Raw genomic sequence first — 26885 nt, forward strand, 5'->3', positions numbered from 1 at the left:
AGCCTTCTGTGGCTGTGCAGCGAGTACCCTGCATGCCCTCAGCGAGGCAGCAGAGGAGCGAGTCAGCTCTGCTTCCTCGTTGGTGAGATGCATTCCTCGCAGTGTCCTGCAAGCTCTGCTGTGTCTGTGCAAATGTGTACTGGGCAGAAGCACCGCTGATGGTCTGTCTGTAACTGCCTCCTACAGCTGCATCATACAGCTGTTCGCTCTTCTAAAATGACCTCGTGGTAACTGGCCAAGGCTGCTGTGGGGAGGAGGGGGATCTCACCCATCTTTCTGGGTCCTTTCAAATCTCAGTTCTATATGTTCCATGCTTCTGATTACATCATTGACCCCAAAACTGCTGGAGGAGATGTTTCTACCATTGCTACACAATCTGTAGCCACACATCTGGTACAAGGTGGTGTTTTGCAGCTCCACTGGACTGAAGCTGCCTCTGGTCACTCAAGGAGGCAGAGAGGAGATTGCATGGCACGTGGCACAAGGATTGAAAACAAAAGGTACAGTCCCCATTGAAGCAAGCTGTAAGAGATAAGCTGTTGGCCAGAGAGTTGTTGGCACAGCGCTGTGGATGTGGAAGTATTTGAGGCATTGATGGGTTGGTGTGGATTTTGTTTGCTTTTGTGAGGCTTCTAGCAGCAAACTTTACAAATGTCCCTGACCTAGCAGTGTTTAATTTGAAAAAGACATTTTTCCCAAGGATTCTTTGGGCCACATTGGTTATGTTGCAAGCCCATGTTTTGTTGATTTTCTGGGAGGCTTCCTCCACTCTCAAATGTCTTAAAAGGTTTAATTCCACCCTTGGCAGTATTCAAAATGATCAGGGACATGAAAGTGCAGTTAAGATATTGCTGGCTTGTGTGCTTAGCCTGGGGGACATGAACAGAGCCCTCTCACTGTGGATGAGCAGAGGAAAGTGGTCTTGAGCCACGGAATGACTGGGGTACAGAAATGGTACCAGACTATTGCACTGACCATCTATTCCAATACATACTCCTATACTGACTTTTCTGTCTGCTCTGAAGGCAAACAGTCAGAACTGTGCAGCTGGAGCATCCTTACCCTGTCCTAAACCAACAGGCTGGGAGATGCAGGGTTACAGTGTGTCTCTATCGGAGACAAAATGTTGTCTGTTGTAGCAGGCAATCTATGCCTGTCCCGACAGCTCTGAGACAGCAGATGATATTTGCTCTTGCAAAAGGCTGCTTGCATTTTAAGGCTTTTTCTGTTTCTGCTCATATTTAGGATTGTTGTAACAATAAGAAGTATAAAATATGTTTGGATGGGTACCCATGAGGGTGGTAAAAGTTCTACTAGATGGGGAAGACCTGAGATCAGCTACTTGGAGAATCACCATCACCCTAACTGCATTACGAGTTTGGAAATATGTGTCTCCAGTTATACATTGCCCCGTCTCTTGGTCTATGAAGCTCACACTGAGAGACTGTTATTCAATCCATCTCTCTTCCCCTCCTTTGGCACCAGATCCACGCACATGATCAGCTTGGTAGATCTTGACTGTAACACTGCAATGTTTCAGTGAGAATTAGAAATATCTGTTCCCTGTGTTTTCAGGGATGCAGACAGGGAAGCACTGCAACTCTCATTAGTCTCTGCTGCCTCCAGTATCACCCCTCTGAGTTCAGTGCAGGGAAAGGCTGGGGAATAAGCAGAGGATAGGGCAGCTCAGGGGTGCTTATGATGCTGGGCAGTACTGATAGCACTGCTTCACAGAGGCCAATGGATGCAGGCTTACTTCACATTCACATGGGGCAAGGAACTGGATTTAGGTCACCTACAGAGAGCTCTCTTGTAGGTACTTTTTATAGAAGTGTTCCAAGAAGATACTTTCATATTCAGCAAATTATTTGGCCTTTTAAATGTTAACCTCTTAACAGAAATTCCTCAGATTATCCATCACTAATGAGTAATTGCAGATGCAGCTACTTCAACTCAATCTGATAATCTGAGCAGCTTTTCATTGGTTCTCGAGAATATCTTTAGAATCGGTCACAGTAAGCTCTACTTTATTACACCACTGCTGCTACTGCCTGATCATCAAACCACACACACTGCACTATCGAGGGACAGAAGCAGAGTGAAAAGTGAAGTTTCCTTTGAGCTGGTAAGATGGTTTAACATACTTCTATGTTATGCAAGCCAGTAGATAATGATAGGATACATCTACTAAGATATATAAGACATAAAAAATAATTGATTCATCTTAATGTGGAATTGTATATTGTTTCTTGTACTATGAGGCTGGAACAACCAAACCACCAGAAGGGTCTTTGCGCTTTTGTTCTGCTAGACTGCTGAGCACAAAACCACACTCTATCACATTGATTCAGACTTAGATTGTGCTGAAAAGAGGCATCATCTTGGTTAAAAAAAAATATATATATATATAGGCTCTCCTCTTTGAAAAAGATGAATGTAAATGAATTCAGCCAGAATAGCCCCCCTCAGTGTTCGGGACTATGCAGGCAAAAATAAATTCTTTTCATGTATGCACATATATGTATGTATATACATGTATGTATATATACAAAATATACACACACACATGTGTATCAATATCACTTTATTACAGTAGCCTTCCTATATAGAAACTTCTCTCAGCTGGTGGGGTGCAAGTCTGTCAAAGCCAACAGCTCATAGCTGTTCCTGTGCACCAAGTTATGGAAAAATGGCTCTCCAAAGATGAAGGCAGCAAAAGATTGGTTATTTGAGATTGGACAGGGAAATCCTTCTACTTTCTTATTCTCTATCAGTTCACACACTCACAGGCTGATCATGTGAGTGAGCAACGTGCACTTTACATGTTTCTGTTGGACACATTCAGAGATCTAGCTATTCTGTGGGTAGATAATGTATCATCATTTTTTTAAAGGGTTTCTTACAGGATTTTTCTGTCACTTTTACTCTATTACTTTTCTCCCTGTCTCTGTCACATCAAAAATAACCTTTCTGTCCACATCTTCACAGTCCCTGACTCCTCTTGTAAATTCTCCTTTTCCTTTTCCTCTTGTAAACTCTCATTTCCATATCAAAAAGTCAACTCCATGATATTAGCCTCCAGCTCCAATTAGTTCATCAAATCAGCCCTACATTAGTTTCTGCCATGCTATTGCCATGCAATGCATGGTGCCTATAATTCTCTTCTGAGCTACCTCAGCTTCATTTTTTTAGTCTCTCCTGACAGCTCTGCTGAGTCGCTTCAAACCAGAGAACATCTAGGCTGCCCATATGCTGAGACTGTGCTGTCACCATCTTGTATTAATTCCCTTGTACATCAGTACATTTATTTTACCCTATACATTCTAAGAAGCAAAACTAGCTTTTTATTTTGTGTTGTACTGGACCTCAAACGTGAGAGTGAGACTAAACTTTGAATATGGATTTCTGTTAATGTGAACAGATTTGGCAACAACAGCTGAGCATTTGGGAAATCTGTGTTTTGTAAAAATTCTGTTTGAAATGGCTTTTGGGAAATAGAACTACAAGAAGGTATGGAAAAGGCACAGCTACAAAGCCTTATTTTCTTGAGCAGGCAGTAGGCTAAGAGAACTCTGTCCAAGAAGAAAGGATGGGAATACTATTGCAACCAGCTGAGACCATTGGGAACCCAAGGTCACCAGCATTGACACCTTGTTATCTTCTGCTTGCTTCCTGACTTGATTATTAGGTTCTTGTTCTCCTGCTGCTGTGGAAAGAACTGGCAGTGTTCTGAGATGATGGTCGCTGGTAGGAATTACAAATGCCCACTAGGCCATTGAGAATCACTTGAAAAGGGCTTTTGCGCTTCTCTCATTTTTGCCCCCTCTGTGGCTGTCTGCTGTTAAGGAGAACTGAGGTTTGAACTAGCCATATGCATCCACTTTGCTATTTAGCCTATAAAAATCTTCATTCTTACCAACAGAAGAAGAAAACATTACTGAAGCAGGCATTTTCTTCTGGACCTTAGCAGAACAGTTTGTCTGTAGGCAGGCTTGGCTGTCAATGGCCTTTGGATGATGTGGCAATTCATTTTCCACAGCTGAGTAATTTGAAGCAGGTTGAAAGCAAAGCAGATTTGAACAATGAGAAAAGGCACTGGAGTATATCTAGGATTGTAGGAAAACATACAGTTGCTTCTTGCAAGACAAATCCATTGCAGTGTTCAGCAGACAGAGCTCAGCCTCATGATATCTCTGCAGTTAGTAGTTCCCCCAAATGCTAATATTTGTACCATTATTGCCTTTCTGCAGAAGAGGGAAGTGCTTGGCAATTACTGGGAAGTGATATCACCTGTTTATGAACCAGCTGATTAGATAGACAGCAGGTTTACCTCTGCAAGGTGGAGGATTGCAGGTGTTCAGAGGAAAGTTCACTGTGACAACTTTAGGACAGAGAGCTGTAATTAAAAAGTCCTGTATCAATCTTGTGACTTCCATCTGAGCAAAGGAATTTATTTCATTTTCTAGATACCTACCCAAGTTCCATAAGCTGCAAGTGTTAGAGCGTATGCTTAGGTAAGAGGTTTTGGTAAGAAATGTGGTTCTCCTCTGTTCACCTTCTGCCCTTTAGAAATGAAGATACCTTATCTATCTTCAGCTCATAACTACTGGACTCTCTCCATCTTTAGCAGATTTTAAAAAGCAACTTTTCTCCTATCTGAAGTAGTCTTCCTGTACTGATAATTCTAGCTGGCGTAAAATTGCTTCTTAGCCTTTCCTTTGGTTAAGTCTAAGAGATGACTTGATCTCTCAGTTGTTTATCTCAGATGAAAGATATCAAAGATTAAATCATTCTCATAGCTCCTATCAGAACTATTTTAATCTCTTCAGTAACATCTTATTCGAAGCGTGGATCTCAAGGGAAGAACTAATAATGGCATAACAATTGCTAAAAGCCGTTGCAATAGCACTTCTTTTAATTGATACACATCCAAGATCTCTGCTGGTTCTTGTAATTGTGTCAGTGTACTGCAGGCTGTGGCTCAGCTGGTTATCTGCTCTTGCCCAAAATCATTTTCTTCTGAACTTTTCAGAATTTAGAATTCCATTATCTCACTACAACAAACATTCGTGTGACTTGTAATACAGAGATCAGCATTTAAACAACACCGTATTTGTTTCCAGGTGAGAAAGAGAGATAGTAGATGTCTGGAGTGCTTTAGACGTTAAAGAAGTGAAGAAAGAGAATTTTTGAGAGGTTGAGAGGGAGGGGAAGTATTAACAAATTAGCTACATTTACCTGGAAGTAGTTATTTTGATGTTCTTTGTGTGCCTGGGCAAGTATTTATAAGAATATGTATAATTCTATTTGTGCATGTGCTTACACATCTCTGACTATTTCAGATTTACTCAGCCTTACTGTACTTATCACAGGGATCATATGCAACTCTGATCAGAATGATAAGCAGGAGAGATGTCGTGCCTCCCACCTCCCCCAGTTAACTCAGCTAGCAGTGGCGCTTCCTCTATGCAACGCCCACTTTGAAGAAGGTCTGTAGCAAAACAGGATGTCTACAAAAACTCATAAATGAAGACATGGTGAATTGGAAGCCAAAAAGATTTTTTTTCCTTTGATCAATTTCTGAGACATTCTAATTATTTTCCTACTTAATTCAGAAAAGCTATGCTGTAAGCAAATCTAATCATAGGAAGGAGTTTGATATAGGAGTGCTGCTTAGTTGTGTGACATCTGGGAGTGGAAGGATGCTTTTGATCATAGAGTCCAGCTCCTGCTTCTGTAGCTATCAGATCAGTTATCATATAATACCTTCAATAAAACTATCCTGCTGATTGAAACATCACAGTCTTTCCTAAGTATAGACATTTTCTCTCTCCTGTTCATGACAACTCCAGAGCTCTTGCTGATTAGAAACCACACTCATTCCATAGCCTGCTTAAGCTCACTTGGCTTTTTGCCAGCGCTATGCTCAGAGTTTCCTCTATCCTGTTGTGTATCTCTCTCTTTCCTCCAGCTGCTTCTGAAAGTTCATAGAGGTGGCATTCCCTCCTCCTCCCCCGCAATAAGTCAACCATGCCCTTTCAAGGCAGGACATTCTCACAGCCTCCTCTTACCCCAGAGCTCAGTTCTGTACCTGCACTGGGGAAGCCATGCAAACAACATTCTCCTCTTATTTTTGAAATTTTCAAATTACTGCTTTAGGGTAAGCTCAGAAATGGACTTGGTTTATGCTCTGACTCTGTGTTTTCTGGGCTCCAGGCTGAATCATGGGCTCCTTAGAGCAGCATGCTGTCTGCAGTGGTGCTGACCTTTCTTGCGGCATGAAGGTAGTGGCAAACATTGTAAGTTGGAAGCATCTCCCAAATGTGCCATGAGTACATTGGGTCAGGATTCTTCATATTAAACTTTTGTTTGCTGGAATATCTTCAAATGGAAAGGTCATTAGGAAAGAAATCACAGAATGGAATTTCTATTTAAAAAGAAAGACAGAGTCCCATATAGCCTTGTGGAGAGTCTGTTCAATATTGCAGAAGAAAAATCTCAAATTCTCCTGTAATAATACAGTCCCCTTCCAAATGGGGGCAATGACCAGGTCCTATGTTTTCTACATCCCAGATGAGTGTTTGGCAGGAACATATTGGCAGTTCTTCCAATTTCTGTCTTCTGGAGTTTTCTTTTGTAGCAAAGAAATACTTATTGCAAGGAAATACAGATGCCAAGATTCTCTTGCTGCAGGTGGGCAGCTTGGTTATCTGCCTGGAATGGTGGCTTTTTCTGTATGCATGTGTTTGAACATGTAAGAGAGAAAATTATGATAGGTCTTGGTTTCTTTCAGATATTAAATGGAATAATTTATTAAAAAAAAAAAAAATGTTTGTGCTAGAACACCCTTTTCTATTCCAGCTTTTGTACTGACCTCAAACCATTTCACACTGGCTCAAGGCAACTTCAAATGGTTTGAAGGAAGACTCCCCCAGAACTCTTGTGACACCAGCAGCCCAAGGAAACTTTCCTTTAGTGAAGAAAAAGGGGAGGTTTCCATCAGGAAATGGCAGAAAATCAACGAGTCCCTCAAGTGAAGAAAGATCTGCCATTAAGGGCAGATAGTGGTTATGGTGTAGATGCTTTCAGCAGGTAAATACTGCTCATGAGAGGAAAAAAAGCACTTGAAGATGCAGAAATTATGCCTGCTCCAGGAGACCCATGAGCTACAGTATCTGGAGACTGAGAAGGTTCTCAGAGAAGAGTTTCAATGCTGTCACTGGTCAGAAAGAGCAGTCAGGTGCTGTCACAGGCTGCCCAGGGAAGTGGAGCCACCAAGCCTGCAGATGTTTAAGGAAAGGGCAGATGTAGTGCTGTAGTGGGTAATACTGGCGGCAGGTGGATGGTTGGACTAGACGATCTTAGAGGTCTTTTCCAGCCTTAATGATTCTATGATTCTATCACTACACATTTCTTTAAGCATCTGTTTTTAGTTTCCATCAGAAACAGCACACAGGGAAAAATGAATGCATCTGCCAGCTTGTGTTTGGCCTGGCAGGACGTGGAGCTGAAGCTGCTGGTACAACTACTGAAAAAAAAATTCTTCTAACAATTGTTCTGATTTAGATACTGTCTGGAATGGGGCGAAATGTGCAGCAGACGGGCCTTCACCTGTGCATTACTGCTGTGCTGCTCCTTGGTGAAGGACGAGGGAGAGGTAAGGGGAGATTTTGAATAGGTCCACTGTGGGAGGTATGTATACGTGCTCTCATTTTTATGTGAAGACTCTAAGGAATGGAACATAAGATCTCGTGATTGCCCTTTTCTGGTTCCCAAGCAGCGGTACAGCTGGCTGGCAGTGCCAGAACTGAGAAGCCACGCACATAGCAGACAAGCTGAGCAGCAGAAAGCACAGCCACTACACGGAGTCTCTGCCCTTAGGTCTTACACTTGTCTCACACAAGGAATGCAGAACCAGAGAGGAAGAGTATATTGTGAGGAAGGCGTCACTAAAGGAAGGGCTAGCAAGTAGTGCATTTTAGATCTCATTAGGTGATAACATGAATGCAGCTCCTGTCTGCTTCTTCTGCAGATTTCCCTGGCAGTCTGAGCTGCCTGAATAACTACGTGACTACTGTGAGCTGCACGTGGGCACCAGAGGAGCCTGTGGGTGATGGACCTTTCCACCTGCATTTCACAAAGTAAGAGCTGTAAGCTGAGAGCTGCCTGTGGCTCACCTGGCCCTGGCACAGGAAGGGCAGCACAGAGAGGCAGAGATAGGTCATGGCTGGGGGCTTTGCTTGCTTTGGACATTGCCAGTTCAGTCACCCAGTTGCTCTCTTCTCAGTCTTTCACAGTGTCAAGAGGTGCAGCAGAGCTCTTGCATATGCAGCTGTGTGGTCTCCTGCAGTCTTTTGGTCCAGTATTATCTGCTAGCAAGGGCCTCCCAGTGCAGAAAGCCCTCTCATTGTAGCCTTGACACTCTGTCATTAGGAAACATCCAGGGCGTTATTAGCAGGTTTATTATGTGAGTAATTCTACATCTAAGATGAGAAATCTGGTGAATAATTCGTGATGTGATAGGATAATAAGCATTGTGATATGCTAATTTGAGATTAGCCTTTTTAGATTATGTAATAAAGTTGTCTTGACTACCAGTAATTAATAAACTGTTACATGAGGGTAAGCCGCTCTGACATTTGATGCCCCACATTAAGTCAAAAATAGTGTAACTCTTAATGATACCGCATTTTAAACCTGTAAAGCACTTAATCACATGACTTAAAAGAAACCTTCAGCCTTTCCATTTTTTTTTTTTAGCCTCTGGTCAAAGGGCGAAAATGCCAGCTGCCAGCTGACTGCCAGAGACAGCATGCGGGATCAGTACCACTGCACGATGCACTTAGCAAGACAGATCTTGGAAACAGATGGTTACAGAGTCTCTCTCCAAGGCAACTTCTATGGAAGCAATCACACATACATTACCTTTCAGGAGTACAGTCCCCGCCAGCACAGTAAGTACAAACCAGAGCAGTTGTGGGCCGAGGCTCTGCCTGGAACCTTTGGGAAGGATCTGATATACTTCCTGATTAAAAGGGTGTCACAAAGCAGATGAAAGTAATGGGAACAAGCCAGACTGTATAGCCCTGCAGAGTACACTGTCTGGGCTTTAGCAGTAGGGATGCAGTCCCAGTGTCTCTCCATTTTGACTTTTTCTGGACTTCAGACAGTGTTTGCTCTTGAATACATTTGATTGTATTTCTAGGCTGCATCCTGTTTTCTTGTGCTGTGGATAATGTACCACTTGACTGTTTCCATGGTAGTTGTTCGGTGTTTTGCCACAAAGAAATGAAGTCTCAAAGAATCTAATTTGTGGATCTAATTCTAGATCCCATGGCACAGTACTTCAGACAAATGGTATAGATCTTGAAATCTCAGAGCCTCTCTATACAGTGCCACACTGGAAGAGACTGTGACATCTTGAGTGGGTCTTTGCTTGCAGGAGTATCCCCAGGGGATGAGATAGCATCCTTTTATGCCAGTTCCCTACCTGTTCTGACCTACTCCAAAAGCTAATTCAGTCTATTTTTGCACTTAATATCACTAGAAGCAGCTTGGCCTTCCAAGACTTTGATCAGACTAGGAACATGCATCTCCTTCTGTGGTGCTTCAGTCCCAAATGTTGAGGAAAACTATCTCTCAATTTGCAGTAAAACTTGATCCACCTTTGAACATCCAGAGCAACGTTACTGCCAACAAGTGTCAGATATGGTGGACTGTGCCTTCCTACCTTGATGAAATTCTCCAGTACCAGTTGCAGTACAAGGAGTACAGCACGTCATGGGAGGTAACTGGTTGGGCAACATGATACAGTATTGCTCTTCTTGGTGCAATGGCCTTGCCACTCAGCTCAGGGCCTTCTGGCAGCTGATTGCTTTAAAATAGCCTTTCTGGTTTGCCACACAAAGATAAAAGGGTTTTATATAAAACACAGACAGTGGAAATCAATAAATCTTAATCCTGATTTCAGACATCAGTTCTCATCACGGAAGCCTTCCTCTTGCATCCAGGAACAAATGGTTTGGGGAAAAAGTAGTTATTAAAATATTCTCCCTTTGCCTCATTAATAGAAACATTTGTAATAACTTGCAGACTGCACAGAACAAGACACCACCCAGTTCACTACCACAAATAGAAATTGAAGGCACAGAATTTCGCAGTGGCATCTCTTACATTGCACGAGTTCGCTGCAAAATTTCTGAAATTGAGGATTCATACCACAGTCAGTGGAGCGACTGGAGCCAGACAACAGTATTTCAAAGAGAAGGTACAAAGAATGTTGTTTTTTTTTGCCTTAATTTCATGGGTCGCTGTTGCTGGGTTGTTGCTATTTTTGCCTTAATTCCTGTTTCTTTAGGTTCATTTGCATTGATTGTTTATTTGGGGATCTATCTTAAAATCCAGGCTTTTTTTTTTTTTTTTTTGGTGCATATTCTTTTCATAGGTTCATCCGAACTGTCTGAAAACCACTTTGATACCAGAACATTCGAGTTCTTGATCATTCCTCTGAGTTTTGGCACGCTACTCTATTTATTTTGGAACTGCAAGCTTTCCTCAAGGTACATAACAATACTTCATTAAGTTCTCCTTGATCTTCTAGCCCAAGGAGAAATTAAGTGTATTTACATCTGTTTTGTCTTCTACTTTTGCTGCACAATCAGATTCTAACATGCTTGAAAGCTTTTTTGACATTCTCTGGACATGATGTGATCCTTGGCTAATGACAATTAATCACGCTTAATAATTAAGGAGACCAAAACACCTTCTTGGCATACAAGCTGGTCTCTTGGACTTAAAAAGATTTAAACCCATGGATATTCTGAGTTGCTTCATGTAGGTAAATCAGAAATGCAAGTGTACTGCAGTCCCTAAATGATGGTTAAAGTGGTACAGAGGTTAAGCTGTTAGTGACATACCTACTAGTAGTCAACATGTAAAATATCAATACAGGCAAACTACAGAAATTAGTGCACATAAAACTTTGGCTCAACCATACTCCTCTTTCTTTTACGCTGGTAACACAAAAGCCTTTTCTGCCTTGACATATACTTATTATGCTCCATATACATGTTGTTCTCAGAAACAGAACACATGTTGTTCATATGATAAAATATTTCTATGGGATAGACTAATAAATGGACAATGACATATGGTAGAACTTCTTTTCCTACATCTGGTGAAACTAGCACGCTAAAATGCTGCTTGAAGAGGTAGTTTAGATCAAACAGCGCTAAACAAATGCATAAGTAGCTCAGTAGCATATATTGAGTAATAAACTAGTACTGATTTTGCAATATATAGTGTTCCTCAGAAACTTTTGAGAAGACCGGACTAGAAAAATCGAATGCATGTGCAAGAGACAAACAATTGCATACCCACAGGATGTCAGAAAACACATAAAATGAGCTTCTACTGCAGTCTTTCCAGCAGTAGTGTTGGGTTTTCATCTCATCAGTGTGCTATACCATCAAGACAATGCAGAACAATTCGATTTTAAAGTGTTGTTTTCTCACCTCAGGGCAAAAGTCCTCTCCTGCCTTAATATTCCCACACCAGCTGCTTTCTTTCAGCCACTCTATAATTTGCACAATGGTAATTTTAAGGTAAGATGTTTAATTTACTACTTATGTTCTTCAGTTAAGGGGATGGTTGATTTTTTTCTGGGACTAATCGTTCTACCTCCTCAGCAGTGCTACCAACACATGGCTTTGGTCTTCCTGGGAGTTCATTGTTTCCTAGTTTTCTTTCTCCAAGTACTAACTACACCACCAGAGCTGCTGTCTAGCTTCTGCCTCTGTAGAAATAAAATCTCTCTAGTAACTCATTCCTCATCCATCTACCATCTGTCCTTTTTTCATATCCACAGAATCTTTCCACATATTACCAATAACTGATGCTTTCAGCCTCCCCCTTGTTGAGCCAGATAACACTGGTATCCAAGTACAATATTCAAAGGTTGCTCTGGTTTAATAAATCAAGTTTCCCTCTCACAGGGAACCAAGTATTTTCTCTGTTAGTTTGAAACAGAGAGATTGAGGAAGCTGCAGTCTTTCCCAACCAGGCAGCTTCTCCCTTGTAGAAAATTAACATTGCTGCCTTCTTCCGATAGGTTCCCTCCCCACCTTTCTGATTTCTAAGGTATGTTTGAACGGTCTTCCTGTTGACCTCTGATGTTCCCTCCATATTGAGAGCCCTTCTGAAAACTAGCACTAAATTTGAGAGGAAAAAAGAAAAGGAAAAAAACAAAAACAAAAAACGGCAGATCTGTTTAATGAAAACAGCAAAAGTCAAAAAGCATCAGTAGTGCATTTACCTTCTCCCATCTTCCATCTTCTGATACACATACTGAATATGAAAGGTGCCTGATGTCTTTGCAAAGCCAAGGGAATAGAAGAAGCATGTAGCATGTTATGCAGGTGAGATCTTGAAAATTTATTATGAAATCTTCCCTTGGAAAAATTGAATGCTATCACTACTCCATAACTTACATTTCACCTATTAGATCTGCACTAAACCTCTGGATTATTGTGCCAAAGACATATAGACGGAACAGTTAGTTTGAAAATTCCACCTCTGAGCAAATTGTCCTGAACTTACTGATCCTTTCACTAGGACTGGGTTGGACCCAATGAGGCTTGTAGCCAACTCAAAAGAGAAGAGGCAAGCAACTCAAACAAAGTGGCTGCAGATGAAGTTTCTGAGCTAAACATCCAAGAACTGATTTCCCAGATTTCCTTGAAACCTATGGAAAGCACAAATTTGGCTGCTGAAGAAGAGATAATTGCCTTTGCCTCTGGTCCAAGCCAGCAGCTTGTCCCCAGCAGATGTGTAAGAGGAGAAGAGATAGAAGTCAGGCCAGCAGTGCTGGTAAACCAAAACCATGCTAATGATACAATTGGCCTGAAAATCTCTGAAAAAATTAAAGCCAACCTTGAGAGCTCTAGCATGGGAAGGAGTTATCCCTCCCACTTACAGCCTGGAAAGAGCGACTGCCTTATGCTTCAGGAATCTTTGGAGATGGCAAGTGTGTCATTCAGCAGTAGTGACTATTGCACCTTGTGTGATAGTGATACCACTGAAGGTTTGATTCCTGCTGAACTATTGAAGCTCTCTGATGGAAATGGTCTGGTCAAATGTGAGAATGATCAGAATGACCTTCCCTGAGGAAGATATCTGTGTTGCCCTCTCATTTGCCAGTAGTGTCTTCTCAAATGGCTTAAATGGTGACTGTGCAGACAATTACAATCACGTAATTAGATCCCTTTTTAGACCAAGGTCTCGGTCTGGCTTGAATCAGTATTTCCAAATTTCAGATCTTCAGAATGAGAAGAATGCTTCCTAATATTGTCAAATCAGATGCATTTTAAATCTCTCATATCTACACAGCCCTTGCATATGAACGTGTCTGCACAGAAATTGAACCAGTTTCATGAAGTCTTGTTTGCTTTAAGAAGGTATTCTGAACTGTTATTACTAGCAAAAGTGTAATGTGAAGAATTATATTCAGATACAAACATAAGGAGCAGTAGGTCAGGCTATGGGGAGAATCTAAAACTTAAGATAGTGAAGCAAAAGCAAATAGAGAGATTGAATGTGGTGAGAAATGACCAAAATGAAAAGCCAAGAAAGATGCTGCCTTTGTCCATCAGGCAAGGACAGGAAGACTACAGGAACTGAGTATGGAGATGATGACAGGCTCATGGTTAAAGGGCTGAAATGATATTGCATCATCATATGAAACACTTAACAATTTTGGCAGCTTCTGCTTTGATGCAGCTACTTAAAAACAAAACAAACAAACAAACTGCAACAACAACAAAAGAAAAAGTGTAGAGAGGAAAAAAAAGTTGCTTGTTGTGGCTAGATTTAAAAAAAAAAAATCTGTTCTGCACTTATGTCTTTGGAACAGCTGAGTCTAATTTTTAGTTAATGAATTAATATCCACATTTTATTTCTAGAGAAATAGTATATAAAAACCCAATTTGCTGTCTTTTCACTTTTTTCACTTTATTATTTTTTGATCATGTTTGAGTCTTGTATTAGGGTTATTAGGTTAGGTAAACACAGGTTAAGCTGTGTTTTTTCACAGTTTCTCCCAGAATTTCTGAACTGCTCCAAGTCCAATTTTTCCAGGAAAGTGTATATACACCATGCCAGTGGAAGACAGAGAATTTTCATTTAGTAAGGAGATGTAACATAGGCTCTGGTCAAGCCTTTCATTTCCTGAGACTGCTGAGTGCATGCTATGTCTATCACCCGCACCAGGACAAAGCCACCAGTCTTTTCCCCTTTCTTTCCTTAGTGTTGAGTTTTAGCAGAGGAAACAATGTCAGAAGGTATTTGGGTAATGTTTGTAAGCTACTAAGGAACTGAAAATATTTTATGACAAAGGATGTGTTTTAGTTTGTAGAAGTTTTTTTTTGTTTTTTTTTTCCTTACCTGCTAAGTTGAATAAAGTAAAAGATCTAACACTGTGATTATTCAGAAATAAATAAAGAAATTAATTCAAAAACGGTTTTTCAGAAGTTGGTATTTGAGAGATTTGGAAATAGCTTTAAGCCCAAAAATAAAAACAACTCTACAGTTATGAAAATACGGATTATACAAATCATTAGTAAAAGTTGACTTGAAAACATCATAGAAAAAGGGAAGAACTAAATGCCATCCTTATTTTACAGACCAAACCAGAGCCAGTGCTGCTGCTACCACCACCAAAAGAAAAAGAGATAAGAAGGATCCTGAGTAAAGACATGTTTTACAGCTACTAAAGCCCAGGGGGACTTGCATGATGAGCTATCCTATGGTGCCTAACATGTGGCCATGAGTATAGTTCTGCTGGCTGTCCACCCAATATATCTCTGATTCGCAGTGTCACCTCTGGTTCATTGCGTTCACAGTGATGAGTGTCAGAAACTGTATCTCCATCAGACGTTTTCCTATGTAGTTATCTGCGTACTCATTTCAGGAAAGAGAGATGAGAGATCAGATTGTACATTTCTCAATAGCATAGGTATCTAAAAGAGCAGCCAACGAATCGCAAGCATTAAGATGTGACCTGTCGTGTACTCGGGATGAATTCTCTTCACAGTATGGTTTCTGATACATTAGAGGACAATGAAACTCTCAAATACTGGAGTCTGATAGGCTGAAACACACACACACAAAAGTTGAAGCTGCAGAGCATAGGATCATTTATCTCCAAACTCTTACTGGAAAGAGCTGTGGAAGCAATCTTTTTCTCCTATGGCAGCCACGAGTCAATGGCCAAATAAAGCCATAAATCTTTTCCTGGTTAAGTAAGCAGATGGGATGAAAGTAATTCCAGAGACAAGAGAAACAGTTTGCTCTTTTTCGTCTACTTTTTTTAAATCTGATCAATGTGTAAAGGAGGAGGACAGAGAATGTTGGTTACACTCACTACACCACAATCTTACAGTTTACCCAAAGCACTGTCAAGTCAAGATCCGCAGCTCTGTCATTTCATCTTCCCTGTATTGCTGTCCTCCTGTGAGTCACAAATCTTGTGCTACAGAAATCTTAAGCATCACAGATCTTTCCAGACCACCATAGCCCCTCAATTACCAAGCACCCTTCAGCAGAAAGTATGCTCCTTCACAGAGCCACCCACATTTTCACTCATGCATACATTCTTCTAACTAATAAAATCACCAAGAATTAAAAATAGTCATTTTAGTAGCAATTTAAGTGATTTAATCTGATCTATATATCTGATCCTGGTAAAGGCACTACTGCAATTCTGAAGAGAAAATAATTAATCTAGCATGGAGATCTAAACGATTGGTTTTAAAGTGAGAACTGTAATATTTGATGGGGCATATATTATGTACTGGTGATGGTAACTGGAAAAGAGGAGGTCTTCTTGTTATGCTAGAACGTGTATGTATGAAGCAGGAGTGGAGGGAAGGCTGCTTTTTTGTTTTTAACAACTTGCAAACCAGGGATCAAGTTGTAACATGAAACTGCAGACATTATGTGAGGGGCTGCCTGTACTGGGGTTTGCTGGCTTGCACCACTTCATCCTGGGCCAGCCCTGCCTCTTGCTGCTCCCTTTGCTCTTGACCAATGCTTTTTTAGCAGCACCCTCTCCAATCTGCCATTGCCCTCTGCTGGAAGAGTCCTGTTTTCACAGACTTCCAAGGTGTCCAATAAGATTTTACACTCATTTCTAAAATGTTTTTTCCTGGTCTACCCTAATCTAAGTGATCCCTAAATTTAGAATCATAAAATAGTTTGGTTGAGAGGGACTTTTAGAGATTATTTCCAACCTCCTCTGCCATGAGCTGGGCACATCTTCCACATGATTAGGTTGCTAAAACTGGAGTAGGCCTTTCCTAAGCTCCATCTTAATTTAGAGGTCGTGTTGCAGGTGAAGGTGAGCAGCCAGCACCGCTGAGGAATATATCTGTACTTGTATACGATGCTGTAAAATTACAAAGATGTTTCCTGAGTGGCGCTTTTGAGGTCATATAGTCTTCCAGAGTAGGAAGATATTTGTAACTTAATTAGGCAAAAGCATAAGATCTTCACATCAAGGAAGGCTAGACATTATTGTATTTATTTAGTTATTTAGTAAATACAATGGTATCATGAAAATAAAAGAATTATAGTAACAGTGAGTCATAGAATGTATGGGGTTGGAAGAGATCTTACAGATCATCTAGTTCCAACCCCAGCTGTTTTGGTTGTCACCCACCAGCTCAGGCAGCCCAGGCCCCTCCATGGCCTTGAGCGCCTCCAGGGATGGGGTATCCAGTTTCTCTGGGCAGAAGTTCCAGTGCCTAATCACCCTTTGAGCACAAAATGTCCTCCTAAAATCTAATCTAAATCAGCCTTCTTTCAGTTTAAAACCATTTCCCTTGCCCTATCACTGTCTGCCCCTGTAAAAAGTCATTATCTCCTCTCGTTATTAATTCCCTTTAGGTACTGAGAGGCCACAACGAGATCTCTTCGGAGCCTTCTCTTCTCCAGGCTGAACACCCCCAGCTCCTTCAGCCTTGCTTTGTAGGAGAGGTGTACCAGACTTTTGGGATTCGTTAATATTGCAAAATACTTTCTGAAGTAGTTTCCCACTAGGACGCTGCAGGATTGCTGCCTTGCCCAACCACCCCAGCCTTATTTGAAGTTAATTATACATTAACATTGAAGATTCTGATGCAGCTCGCTAAACAATGTGGCCCTTCCCTGCATTACTCTTTCGAGCATTTCCTTAAAATTCATAATCTCCTGATGAATTAAAATTGTTCATACAAGGCGTCATACCACCTTGTAAGCATACCTGAACAATAACCCCATATACCCTCAGCACTGGTGATGTGAGTCAGTGCTTTGGGCTGGATCCAGCCAACTCCTGTGAGCAAATACACTTTTGAGTGCTTGAGAACACAGGCTGGGAAGCAAATCTGGGGACGTGTTTCCTACAAACTTACCTGAAAGAATAACTGCTCATTACTTATACTGTACAATAGTTAAAGATGTTGATGAGTACTTTTTGAGTGCATTTATGATGTGGGATAAAAATTATTTAGTTCTGAGATCTCAAATGAAAGCCTTCTAACAAAAACTTTATGTCGGATTCAGTGTATTCAGACATAAGGAGCGCCAGACACAGGCCTTTTATTATTATTATTATTGAAAAGACAGATTTTTAAGAATGCCTACGGGGAAATTGCATCTGTTACACGTTCGGGTCCGTGGCTGGCACAAGGATTGACAGCCTCAGCGGAAGTTCAGGGGATGAGGCACCAAGCGCTACCGAGACAGCAGGCGGCACCGCGCGCCGTGACGCCACGGCGTGGCGTAGGAACCACCCGGCCTCCGGACGTCACCACGCCGCTCCCACGGCGCCTTTACGTCAGGAAGAAAACCCGGATGTGAGCGCAAGGCGGAAGTTGGAAAGGCCGCGCGCCCCACCGCCCTCACCCCAACAGGAAGCGAAGCCGGCAGCATCCCCGCAACAGCCGCGCATGCTCGCACTGAACGTGCGCTGAGGCTGATGGGAGGCGCTCCGTGCGGGCTTGAGCATGAGTGGCAGGTAGCGAGACCGGTGAAATTTGCGGGTTGGACGGAAGTCCCGCCCACAGCGGGGGGGGCATTGTTGTGGGTGACGTCACGGACGGAGGATGCGAGAGCCCCATTGGCTCGGGCCGGGCGGCCGTGCGCTGGGCTCTTAAAGGGCGACTGGAGCGCGGGCCGCGCCGGCCGGCCGGGCGGAGCCCATGGCGAGCACCAGCAGCCACCTGGTGAGTGCGGGGTGCGGGGCCGGCGCGGCCGTTGGCTGAGGCTGCCGGCGGCCGCCGCGCCGCCGGGGAAGGAGTAGGCCCGAGCGCCGGGCCCGGCCCAGCCCGGCCGTGAGGGGGCGGGCCGCCCGCGTCCTGCACGCTGCCGGGCGGCGGGGTCGCGGAGGGGCTTTTGCGGGCGGCCCCGCCGCTCCCCGCCCGCAAGGAGGGCCGCCGGGCGAGCGCCGCGCCGTGCGGGGTCGGCCTCGGTACCGCCGCCGCTCCTCCTTCCAGTCCCGGAGGCGGGGCGGCGTTCGCGGTCGCTCCGTTCTCCCCGGTGCTGCGATGGGGCCCCGAGATCGCGAGGCGAGAGAGGCGATGGGCGCCCGCGCTCGGCCCGGCGTCGCGGGGAAGCGGAGCCGGGGCCCGGGCCGCCCGCGGCCTCTCCGTTCCGGTTACGGGGCGATGGCGTGGCTCCGCCGGGCCGCCTCCTCCCCGCGCGGCCTCTGCCCCTGCTCCTGGGGAGCCGCCTGCGTGCTCGGTTATGCGGTTCTTCTGTAGCGGGAAAAAACGCGTCGGGGAGACTGAGGGTGGTCCTGGGACAGCCCTTCGGGCAGTTGTTTACGTTCGGCTGAGAATAAAAAACTTGGAATTCCATTTTGTGAGCGCTGCTTAATGTGCAGTTGCGGCTGATAAGCAGAGGTTAAAAATAGTAAATCTTACTTAACATTGACGATTATACGGTGTAATTAATGCAGAAATTCCTTATTAAGGCAGCAAGAAAGTAGGACTTTTTTACGTGGTTGTTTTTTTTTTTTTTCCTAAAGCAGTAACGACCAGCACTGAATGATGTCAGTGTAAGTAACTGACACCAATGCATCCCTTATATGTGTGTGTCTGTTGCTGTGCTTTCAAGTCAGGTGGTCTTTCAAGTGGGTTCACTCCCCAGCGCTTCTGTGAGCTGCCGAGCTCTGCTCTGTAGCAATCTTTTTCATCTGAGATTGGTTGAGGAGGATCTGCACGAAGTCTGGCATAGTTGAGTTAATTCTCAAAGCCTTGTTTTGTAGTGTGTTCTACTCTTTGTGCTTAGGGGTTTATTTTTTTTAAGGGTGTTGCGTGTAGTTGTATGTATTGGCTGAAAATGAAAGTTGATTTGTGGAACAGCCCAACAGGGGAAGCCATGGAATACTGCGTGGAGGATTATGAAATAAACTTATGTTCTGTTATGAAAAGAATTAGTTTTGCACTTCTGCTATTCGAGATAGCTCCATGTGGCTGTTTATTGCTATTAGAGAAGACTTATGTTTGCATGAGCCAGCTTAAACAGGGAGCACACTTCCCTTCATGCTCCTGTCCTTACTCATCGCTCTTCTGTTTGTTTTTTTTCCCCTCCAGATACTTCTGTTTCTGTTCCTTTTCTGTGAACAATTCACATCCCTGTAAGAGATGTATGCCAAGAGAGAATGAATGAAAAATGAAATTGACAATTGCTTTTTGTTTAAAAAAAAATATATATATATATTCAGAGTAACTTAATTTCATTTCCTTCTGTTCTACCTTGTTAACATTTCTCTGCTCAGGTGAGTGTACTGCCTGGTATTTGCAGTCAGAGGTGCTTTGATTCAGCCAAGCTTTCTGTAGTTCACATGATATCAAAAGTGGGAAATGCAGTATTTCTGAAACTCTTAGCAAGATACAGTAAATACAATCTGTGTGATGAAATGAGTGAGTTCTGTGATCATTTTACAAGAACTACAAAAGATGGGGGGTGGGGAGATAGAGCACAGCTTTCTCTTATTGCATCATTCCTGTGTGTTAGCTTTTGTATTCACGTACATGGAGGCAATTACCTATAATGTTCTTTTTTGAAGCTGTGGTACCAAAGAGAGAATTGTGTTTTTAACCAGGAAGCGGTTTTAGTGCTGCTTTAGTTGAAGGTGTCAGTATGGTCGTAGTTATGTACTGTTCATGCCATTATAAGCATCTGGAGATTTTTTTATCAGTAAGTTTTCTTCCTCTTGAAATGAAGGTCTGGAAGAATTTATGGCTTTAATTTCGAGAGTGTCTTCAATGGTAGGCCTAGCAATTATTACAGTGCAAGTTCCATTCCTCCAATGAATCTGTCCTGATAAAACCTGTACTGTAGTCACAGAGGTGTGAACAAAACTGTTAACATGCTGTTTTTGTCCTCTCATAGGATTAATGTGAGCTATATTTCTCAAAGAACTAGTTTCTTAATCAAGTTCTGCATCTTCACAAGGAATTGGACTAGGCTATAGTAAGAGTTCTGTTTGTAATTATTTGTAGGTAAAAAAAAATCAGAATTTTGAAGGCTTTTTTTCCTATAACATATCTACTTAATATGATTTTCTCCTGGGTTTTCAGCATAGGACTGTGACTATTCTTTATCACTCATGCATAGACTTTTCACTAGGGTAAGTTTTCAGTAAATCTCTTACCAAAGCAGCTTCCAGGAGAAGAAAATAATAAAAGAAATAGATGTTGAGAATTACAGACAGTGCTCAAAGATGAAAAATAGGTTATGCTAAACAGGAGTGACTGTAGGTATTACTGTTGCTTACATAGGAAGTGTTGGTAGCTGTTGGGAAGGAGACAGTTCAGAGATAATCTGTAGGTAATGGCAATGATCAACTAAATCCAGTGTGTGGATAGGTTTGTTTTAGTTCATTTTTTGTTAAACCAAACATTCTTTGGGTAATTTGGTCTGTCTTAGAATGCTTGAAGCAGTGTCTGTTTCATACAGCTGTTGTAATGGTGCAAGTAGGTTGTGCTGAACCTTCTGAAACACGCTCAGCCTTGGGTTCATCACACTACTGTAAAGCTGAGCAGCTGAAAGTAAGCATTGAAGGAATTCTTGGGAAGGGATGCTGATTGCTAAAGTACAGGCAGGAGTTCTGCCACACAAAACCAGGAGTGCAGTCACTGTTTTAGGCTGTGAGAAAACTAATAAATTTTCAAAGGAATAGAAATAGATTTCACCTATGAAGATGTGAAATAATTTTGAAATGTTTTCTAGCACTGAACTTGTATCTTACCGATTTTTCTTTTAGAAAAGCTATCTGAATTGCTGTGAAACTGGCATGTTTATGGCCTCAGATAAAGTCAGAGTCAGAAGTTACTTTTGATTATGGGAAGAACAAAACGCCATTCAGAAAACAGTTTAAAAGATAAACTCTCTAAACTTCTAAACTTCTCTATGTTCCTCATAATGGAGCTTTCTAAAGAATTTGTGCAAAACCAGGGAATTACTGTCTGTGATATTTCTGGGAAAACTTTTTGCATGTTGCCAGGTTAGATAATGTATATGCAGTTGAAAAAAATGTGTGGGCAGGGGGCACTGAATTCCTTCCCCTCCTTCCCTTTTTGACATCTTATTTGCAGGTAGGTCTGTGGAAAGTTGCCAAGGTCTGGGAAAGAACTAATCACAGCATGCACTAAACGTTGAAATTGAGACTGCTTTTTCTGTGTTTAAAAAAAAAAAGTATAAATGCTTCACTTGGCAAATATTCTGTAATTCTTTATAGGAGCAGATTGCAAGGATTAACTTGCTTAGCACATTCTTCTGAAAAGAAAGGATTAAATTTGATGTTCAGTTCTTTAGCAGTTGTGGGAATTCATCATAGTTCTCGATTGCACTGTCCAACCTCTGTATATTCTGTCCACATATTGCCACTTCCCTAGGGCTACTGCTCTGCTCTTCATTCATGACTGCTGTCTCTGCCTCCTAAATCCTAGCACTGCTATCAAGGAACCTTGTACAGGAAGCTCTTTTGTGTTTGTTAGCAAGCCTTATCCATGGTGCACAGCACCCCTCGTATTGGGGTACTTCATCAGCTCCTGCAGAATGGCATCTAGATTTCTTGCTGTTACAGATGGCTTCTTGTGAGCTGGGCTGGATCAGTTTGCATGAAATGAATTCTCGGTGGCTTGTTTACATTTATAGCTATTTGGGCCACAGGCTGACTTCAGGTTCTTAGAGATTTTTGTGGTTTCCTGTTTCTGATCTGTTTTGAGGCTTGGAGGTGCAGGGAGGGGTTTGGGCGAATGGTCTTTAATAGTCCCTGCCCCTTAATAAATAGATGATAACTAGATGGTATGCAGATTCTTACAAATCCTTTCATTGCCTTTAATCCTTACCTGAACTTGGAATTGAAATCTTGTAAATTAGTGGCAGAAAATAGCACAGTATTTGTAAGGTTGTTATATTTAGGAAAAGCATTTGCATGAACTGTAGCGTTTGGGACAGCATTGCTGTGTACGTAATAAACTCATTGCTTGTAGAAGCAGGCTTGTAGATAATCTACCATTATGCTCCAAATGAAAAATCAAACCAGTCCGACAGTATGGAAGTGTTCCTTGTGCTTCCAGATTCTAGTCTATCGACTGTACTTCTGCTGATGCTACGTGAATGCAATTTCCTCTTTATTTGCTTACAGACAAACCGTGATGTAGATCTGCTACAGAAAGTAAAGATGTGCTGGTAGGTGGTCAGATGAATTATGAAGGAGGCAAGGTGTCAGAGCTGAGCTTTGTGTGTGTTTTGGGGTGGCTTTCATATGAACACTACGGTGTGTCTCCCTGGCCTTAAAAACGCTTCTTTGTATACCGTGAGCTTCCTGAGAATGTGCATCCAGAAAACCAAAGAAGAAATTCACAATTACTCTTCTTGATATACGACTCCTGAGGATATCTTCAAGCACGAGGCAAAAACCTGCTGTCAAGGTGGTGGTTGTGTTGTTTTAAGCAATCTAATGGTGTCTTAAAATAATACAAGGCCTGTAAAATGTTACTGTATCTTTGGATAACAGGTACTCTCACCACTGCCTGCACGTTATTTTTTCTTTGAGGCTGTTCATACATCATGCAGGCTACATTGTGTGAATTTCTTTTCTTGGTTCTGTTTCCCACTGTTGCAGAGATCAGGCAGTTGAGGTAGAACAGCATCTTTGCAGAATTATTTACTCTGGGCTTTCCATTCCACTAACACTTACCATCTTTAATCTTGAAATGCATTATCAGGGCACAGCTTTTAAAGTTGTTACTCTTTTCTTTTAAACAGTGCTGATTTGTTACTGCATCTTGTTAGAATTTTCTTTTTTGGAGGGGAGGGGAATGGTTTTGTACAGTGCTTCAGGACATGCACACCTTCTGCTGGTAGAGAGGTTTCAAGTGACGCTGCATGAAGATGAGCATTACTGTGTATTGGTAGGTCAGAGATTTGTTTAATCGGGTGGTTGGCATAATAGCTGGAATGACGAAAAAGAAAGAAAAAAAACAACCCACACCTTATATTACAGAGCTTTTGAGAAGTTGCATGTTTGTTCATAAAAAACAATATCTTAAGCAACAGATGAACTCAGAACTTCTGAGATAAAAAAATTTCACTTCACATAGGATTACTTGTCTTCAGATCTTTTTTCAAAACTAAACTGTAGTAAGATTCCTGTTGCAGTTGAAATGGAAACTTTCAGACTGTTCTTTTAAATGTATTTATCAGTAGCCATTTATGAGCATTCAGAACAAACTTGATTGAAACATACAGGTTTTGACAGTTTGGTTGGCTTTAGACAAACAATTTTGTTGACTGCTAGTCTGTTTCTTCAAGGCAGATGGGGCTGATGGACATTTCTTGGAGTTATAAGCTGGATGTTAAATTCTCTGCTAATATTTACATGCTGTTTGAACAATTGCTGATGCAGCTCTGTACAGCATAACACCAAACACTAGTCTTCTATAACAATGGTATGTGTTTAATGCTTTTTTTTTTTATCACTACAAGTAATTAACACTTGGTGTTGGGTTTGTTTACTGCATTTTTAAGTGATTATCTTACAGTGTTTCTCAAAGTGCTTTTCTGTAGGAAAAAAATCCCTTTGTCCAGGCAAAGTATCTTTGGCATCTTTGTAACCTAGCACAGTTTCTTATAAGTGCCGAATTTGTTAGGCTTTTTTAAAAAATGGATTTGTGCAGTACCTAAAAGCAGATGATACTGTTTTTGTATTTCAAAATAAAAGTTTGGTATCCCTTCCTTATCAGATTTTTTGATGAGGTGCTTTAACTTCATACTTCGAGCTCTTTTCTATTTAATAATAATTATTAAGTCGTTGAAGAAGACAGAGTGTTTGCCAACCAGGCACACCAATCCATGGCTAGTTTTCTCTGAATGTATTCCACTTTTTTTCAGTAAATAAATGTTAAGTGTGGTTCTTTAAAGCCTTTGACATTTTTCCCTAGATTTCAGAACGTGGAAGCATGCTTCTTGTTTTCCACACTGCTCCCCTCCAGTGGTATTCCTTCCTGATTGTGGAGATAAATAATTTTTATCAAGCTGAGTGTTCAGCTTGCATGTTTTCATATGTCCCAAATTTCTAAGATGTTTTACTTTTATAATATGGCCACGAGTGTCGTATTTCTGTGGATGAGCAATTTACTGGTTGTGTAGCATATTCAGAACTACTGCCATATCTTGGCTTAATCTGAGTTCTCCGAGACCTATCTTGTGTTTGATTTTTGTGTTATGATCATGAGATTTAATCAAACAGTATCTACTTATTTTTTTAAGGCATATGAATAGATGTTCTGCTTTTCTTCAGGCAAGTATGTTAATTCCTTGAAGGAAATAAGTGTTGACAAATACATCTGTTTTAAAATGATTTAAATTGATTGACAAACATCTAAGCATGTGTAAGTGAAAGCTATTGTAATACAGTTTCATAAATTGTTCAGTATATTGTTTCTCCTATCTACACACATTTTTTAATAGATTAATAGAGTACACTGTTGGTCACTTGTCAGAAAGTCTGATGGTCCATTTCTTGACAGAATTTGGAGACTAAATATGTGTTAGGATATCAGCATGGCTTCACCAAGGGCAAGTCATGCTTGACAAACTTAGAGGCCTTTAATGATGGAGTTACAGCGCCAGTAGATAAAAGAAGAGCACCTGGACTTGTTTGTGCAAAGTGTTTGACACTGTCCTGCATGACAACCTGGTCACCATATGGGAGAAAAATGGATTTGTTGGAATGGCTGCTTGCTGGATAAGGAATTGGCTGGATGGCCTCACTCAGAGTTGCAGTCAATGGCTCAGTGTCTGAGTGGGACTGATGATGAGTGGCATTCCTCAAGGATTAGTGCTGGGACTGGTGCTTTTTAATGTCTTTGTAGGCGATGTGAACAGTGGTTCCTCAGCAGGTTTGCAGACAGCATTGAGCTGAGTGGTGCAGTTGACGTGCTGGAGGGAAGAGATGCTCTTCAGAGGGGCCTGGACAGGCCTGAGAGATGAGCCCATACCAACCTTATGAAGTTCAACAAGACCAAGTGCAAGAGCAATTCCAAGCACAGATACAGGTCGGGCAGAAAATGACTTGAAAGCAGCCCTGAGAAGAAGAACGTGAGCCAGCAGTGTGTGCTTACAGCCCAGAAGGCCAGCCGTATCCTAGGTTGCATCATGAGAAGTGTGACCAGCAGGTCAAAGGGGGTGATTCTACCCCTCTACTCTGCAGCAGTAGTGTCCAGTTCTGGAGCTCCCAACACAAGAAGGTGGTTGAGCTGTTGGAGTGGGTCCAGAGGAGGGCCACGAAGATGATCAGAGGGCTGGAGCGCCTCCCTTATGAGGAGATGCTGAGAGAGCTGGGGTTCTTCAGCCTAGAGAAGAGAAGGCTCCAGGGGGTTCTTCTAGTGGTCTTCCAGTACCTGACGGTGGCCTACAAGAAAAATGAGGAACTTTTTAAGGGCATGTAGCAACAGAAGAAGGGAAAATGGTTTTAAACTGGAAGAAGAGGTTTTAAACTGGATAGGTTGCCCAGCAAGGTTGTGGATGCCCCCTCTATGGAAATGTTTAGGGCTGGGCCGTGTGGGGCTCTGAGCAACCTGGTGTAGAGGGAGATGTCCCTGCCTAGAGCAGGGGGCTTGGAACTTAATGATCTTAAAGGTCCCTTCCAACCCAAAGCATTCTATGATTCTGTGATACAGTGCTTTGATAGAACAATTGATGTTCACTGTAGTTTGAGAGCACACAGTCTGTTATTGTTCTGGGTTGCCTTCGTTCCTGGCAGTCATTCTGGTGTAGCAGCATAGAGAGGATACAAAAGGAACGCTGATGTTGAAGATTTAACTTATTGATATGGACCACGTGATAATCATTATGCCCTCTGCAAGCTGTTCCTGGAAGAAATTGGACTATAATGAACAGTGCTACCTGTTCTGTGTTCTCTGCACTAAAAGGTAAGACTTATTACTCTGATTCAATGTTTCTTTGTATCTTAAGTTGTGTTTCTTGTTGCTGAGCTACCATGTTTTTGCCTGAATTCTCATTTTAGGAAACCTGAGGAATAATTTGAGGATATATCTTCAGAGCCACCCAAGTGTCTGACCTGATGGAATATGCTGGACCCTCCAGGGTGTGTTGCACGCTAGCCTTTGCAGTGGAGGCTGTCACAAATAGGTATTGGAAAACCTAGAGAAGGTAAATATTTTCATTATGGGATGAGGGGGAGAATGCCAGTGGGAAAGCAGTGTATAATGCCTGTTAATTGCCCTTTCTTCCTCTGTTTTTCAGATACAAGATCTGTGTTGCATTCAGTTGCTACATCTTGTCAACCCTTTGAAATACCAATGTGCCATGAA

The 26885-nt window shown here is 42.0% G+C and overlaps 2 protein-coding genes across 7 annotated transcripts in view; both read left to right on the forward strand.

The window, feature by feature from the left end:
- The first annotated feature begins 139 nt into the window (after positions 1-139).
- Positions 140-14644, forward strand: LOC104913392 (interleukin-9 receptor-like). 5 transcript variants are annotated; one of them, XM_085237324.1, is made up of 10 exons: positions 1633-2125; positions 5373-5489; positions 7567-7657; positions 8033-8141; positions 8761-8954; positions 9651-9787; positions 10093-10267; positions 10445-10559; positions 11519-11603; positions 12613-14644. In XM_085237324.1, exons 3-10 carry the CDS (start codon positions 7579-7581, stop codon positions 13162-13164), a joined length of 1446 nt encoding a protein of 481 aa, XP_085093450.1. In that variant the 5' UTR covers positions 1633-2125; positions 5373-5489; positions 7567-7578; the 3' UTR covers positions 13165-14644. The 5 variants fall into 5 exon arrangements, with proteins under 5 accessions (XP_085093451.1, XP_085093450.1, XP_010717796.2 ...); XM_085237325.1 differs by lacking the exons at positions 1633-2125; positions 5373-5489 and adding an exon at positions 140-500; XM_010719494.3 differs by lacking the exon at positions 5373-5489 and having other exon boundaries at positions 1637-2125; positions 12613-14643.
- Positions 14645-18088: 3444 nt separating this feature from the next.
- Positions 18089-26885, forward strand: part of PDPK1 (3-phosphoinositide dependent protein kinase 1) — a 28912-nt gene continuing 20115 nt past the window's right edge. Inside the window, exons 1-2 of one of the 2 annotated variants that reach the window (XM_085237322.1) lie at positions 18117-18260; positions 26579-26724. Coding sequence is in view for 1 of the 2 variants with exons in the window: in XM_085237321.1 (XP_085093447.1) it covers positions 18237-18260 (24 nt within the window). In the remaining variant the exon portion in view is untranslated. Of the gene's footprint in view, positions 18261-26578; positions 26725-26885 lie in introns of both variants that reach the window. The other variant, XM_085237321.1, reaches the window with a different exon arrangement.

This window comes from Meleagris gallopavo, chromosome 16 (assembly GCF_905368555.1).
Source record: "Meleagris gallopavo chromosome 16, MGAL_WU_HG_1.1, whole genome shotgun sequence".
In the NCBI taxonomy this organism is placed as follows: Eukaryota; Metazoa; Chordata; class Aves; order Galliformes; family Phasianidae; genus Meleagris; species Meleagris gallopavo.

What these genes read in the sequence shown, in the direction of transcription:
- LOC104913392 (XM_085237325.1), top strand. Translation starts at nt 7,579, where the DNA reads ATGGGGCGAAATGTGCAGCAGACGGGCCTTCACCTGTGCATTACTGCT. An exon ending in AGTACAGCACGTCATGGGAG is followed by an intron (nt 9,788 to 10,092) that starts GTAACTGGTTGG and finishes AATAACTTGCAG; the next exon opens with ACTGCACAGAACAAGACACC. An exon ending in AACAGTATTTCAAAGAGAAG is followed by an intron (nt 10,268 to 10,444) that starts GTACAAAGAATG and finishes TTCTTTTCATAG; the next exon opens with GTTCATCCGAACTGTCTGAA.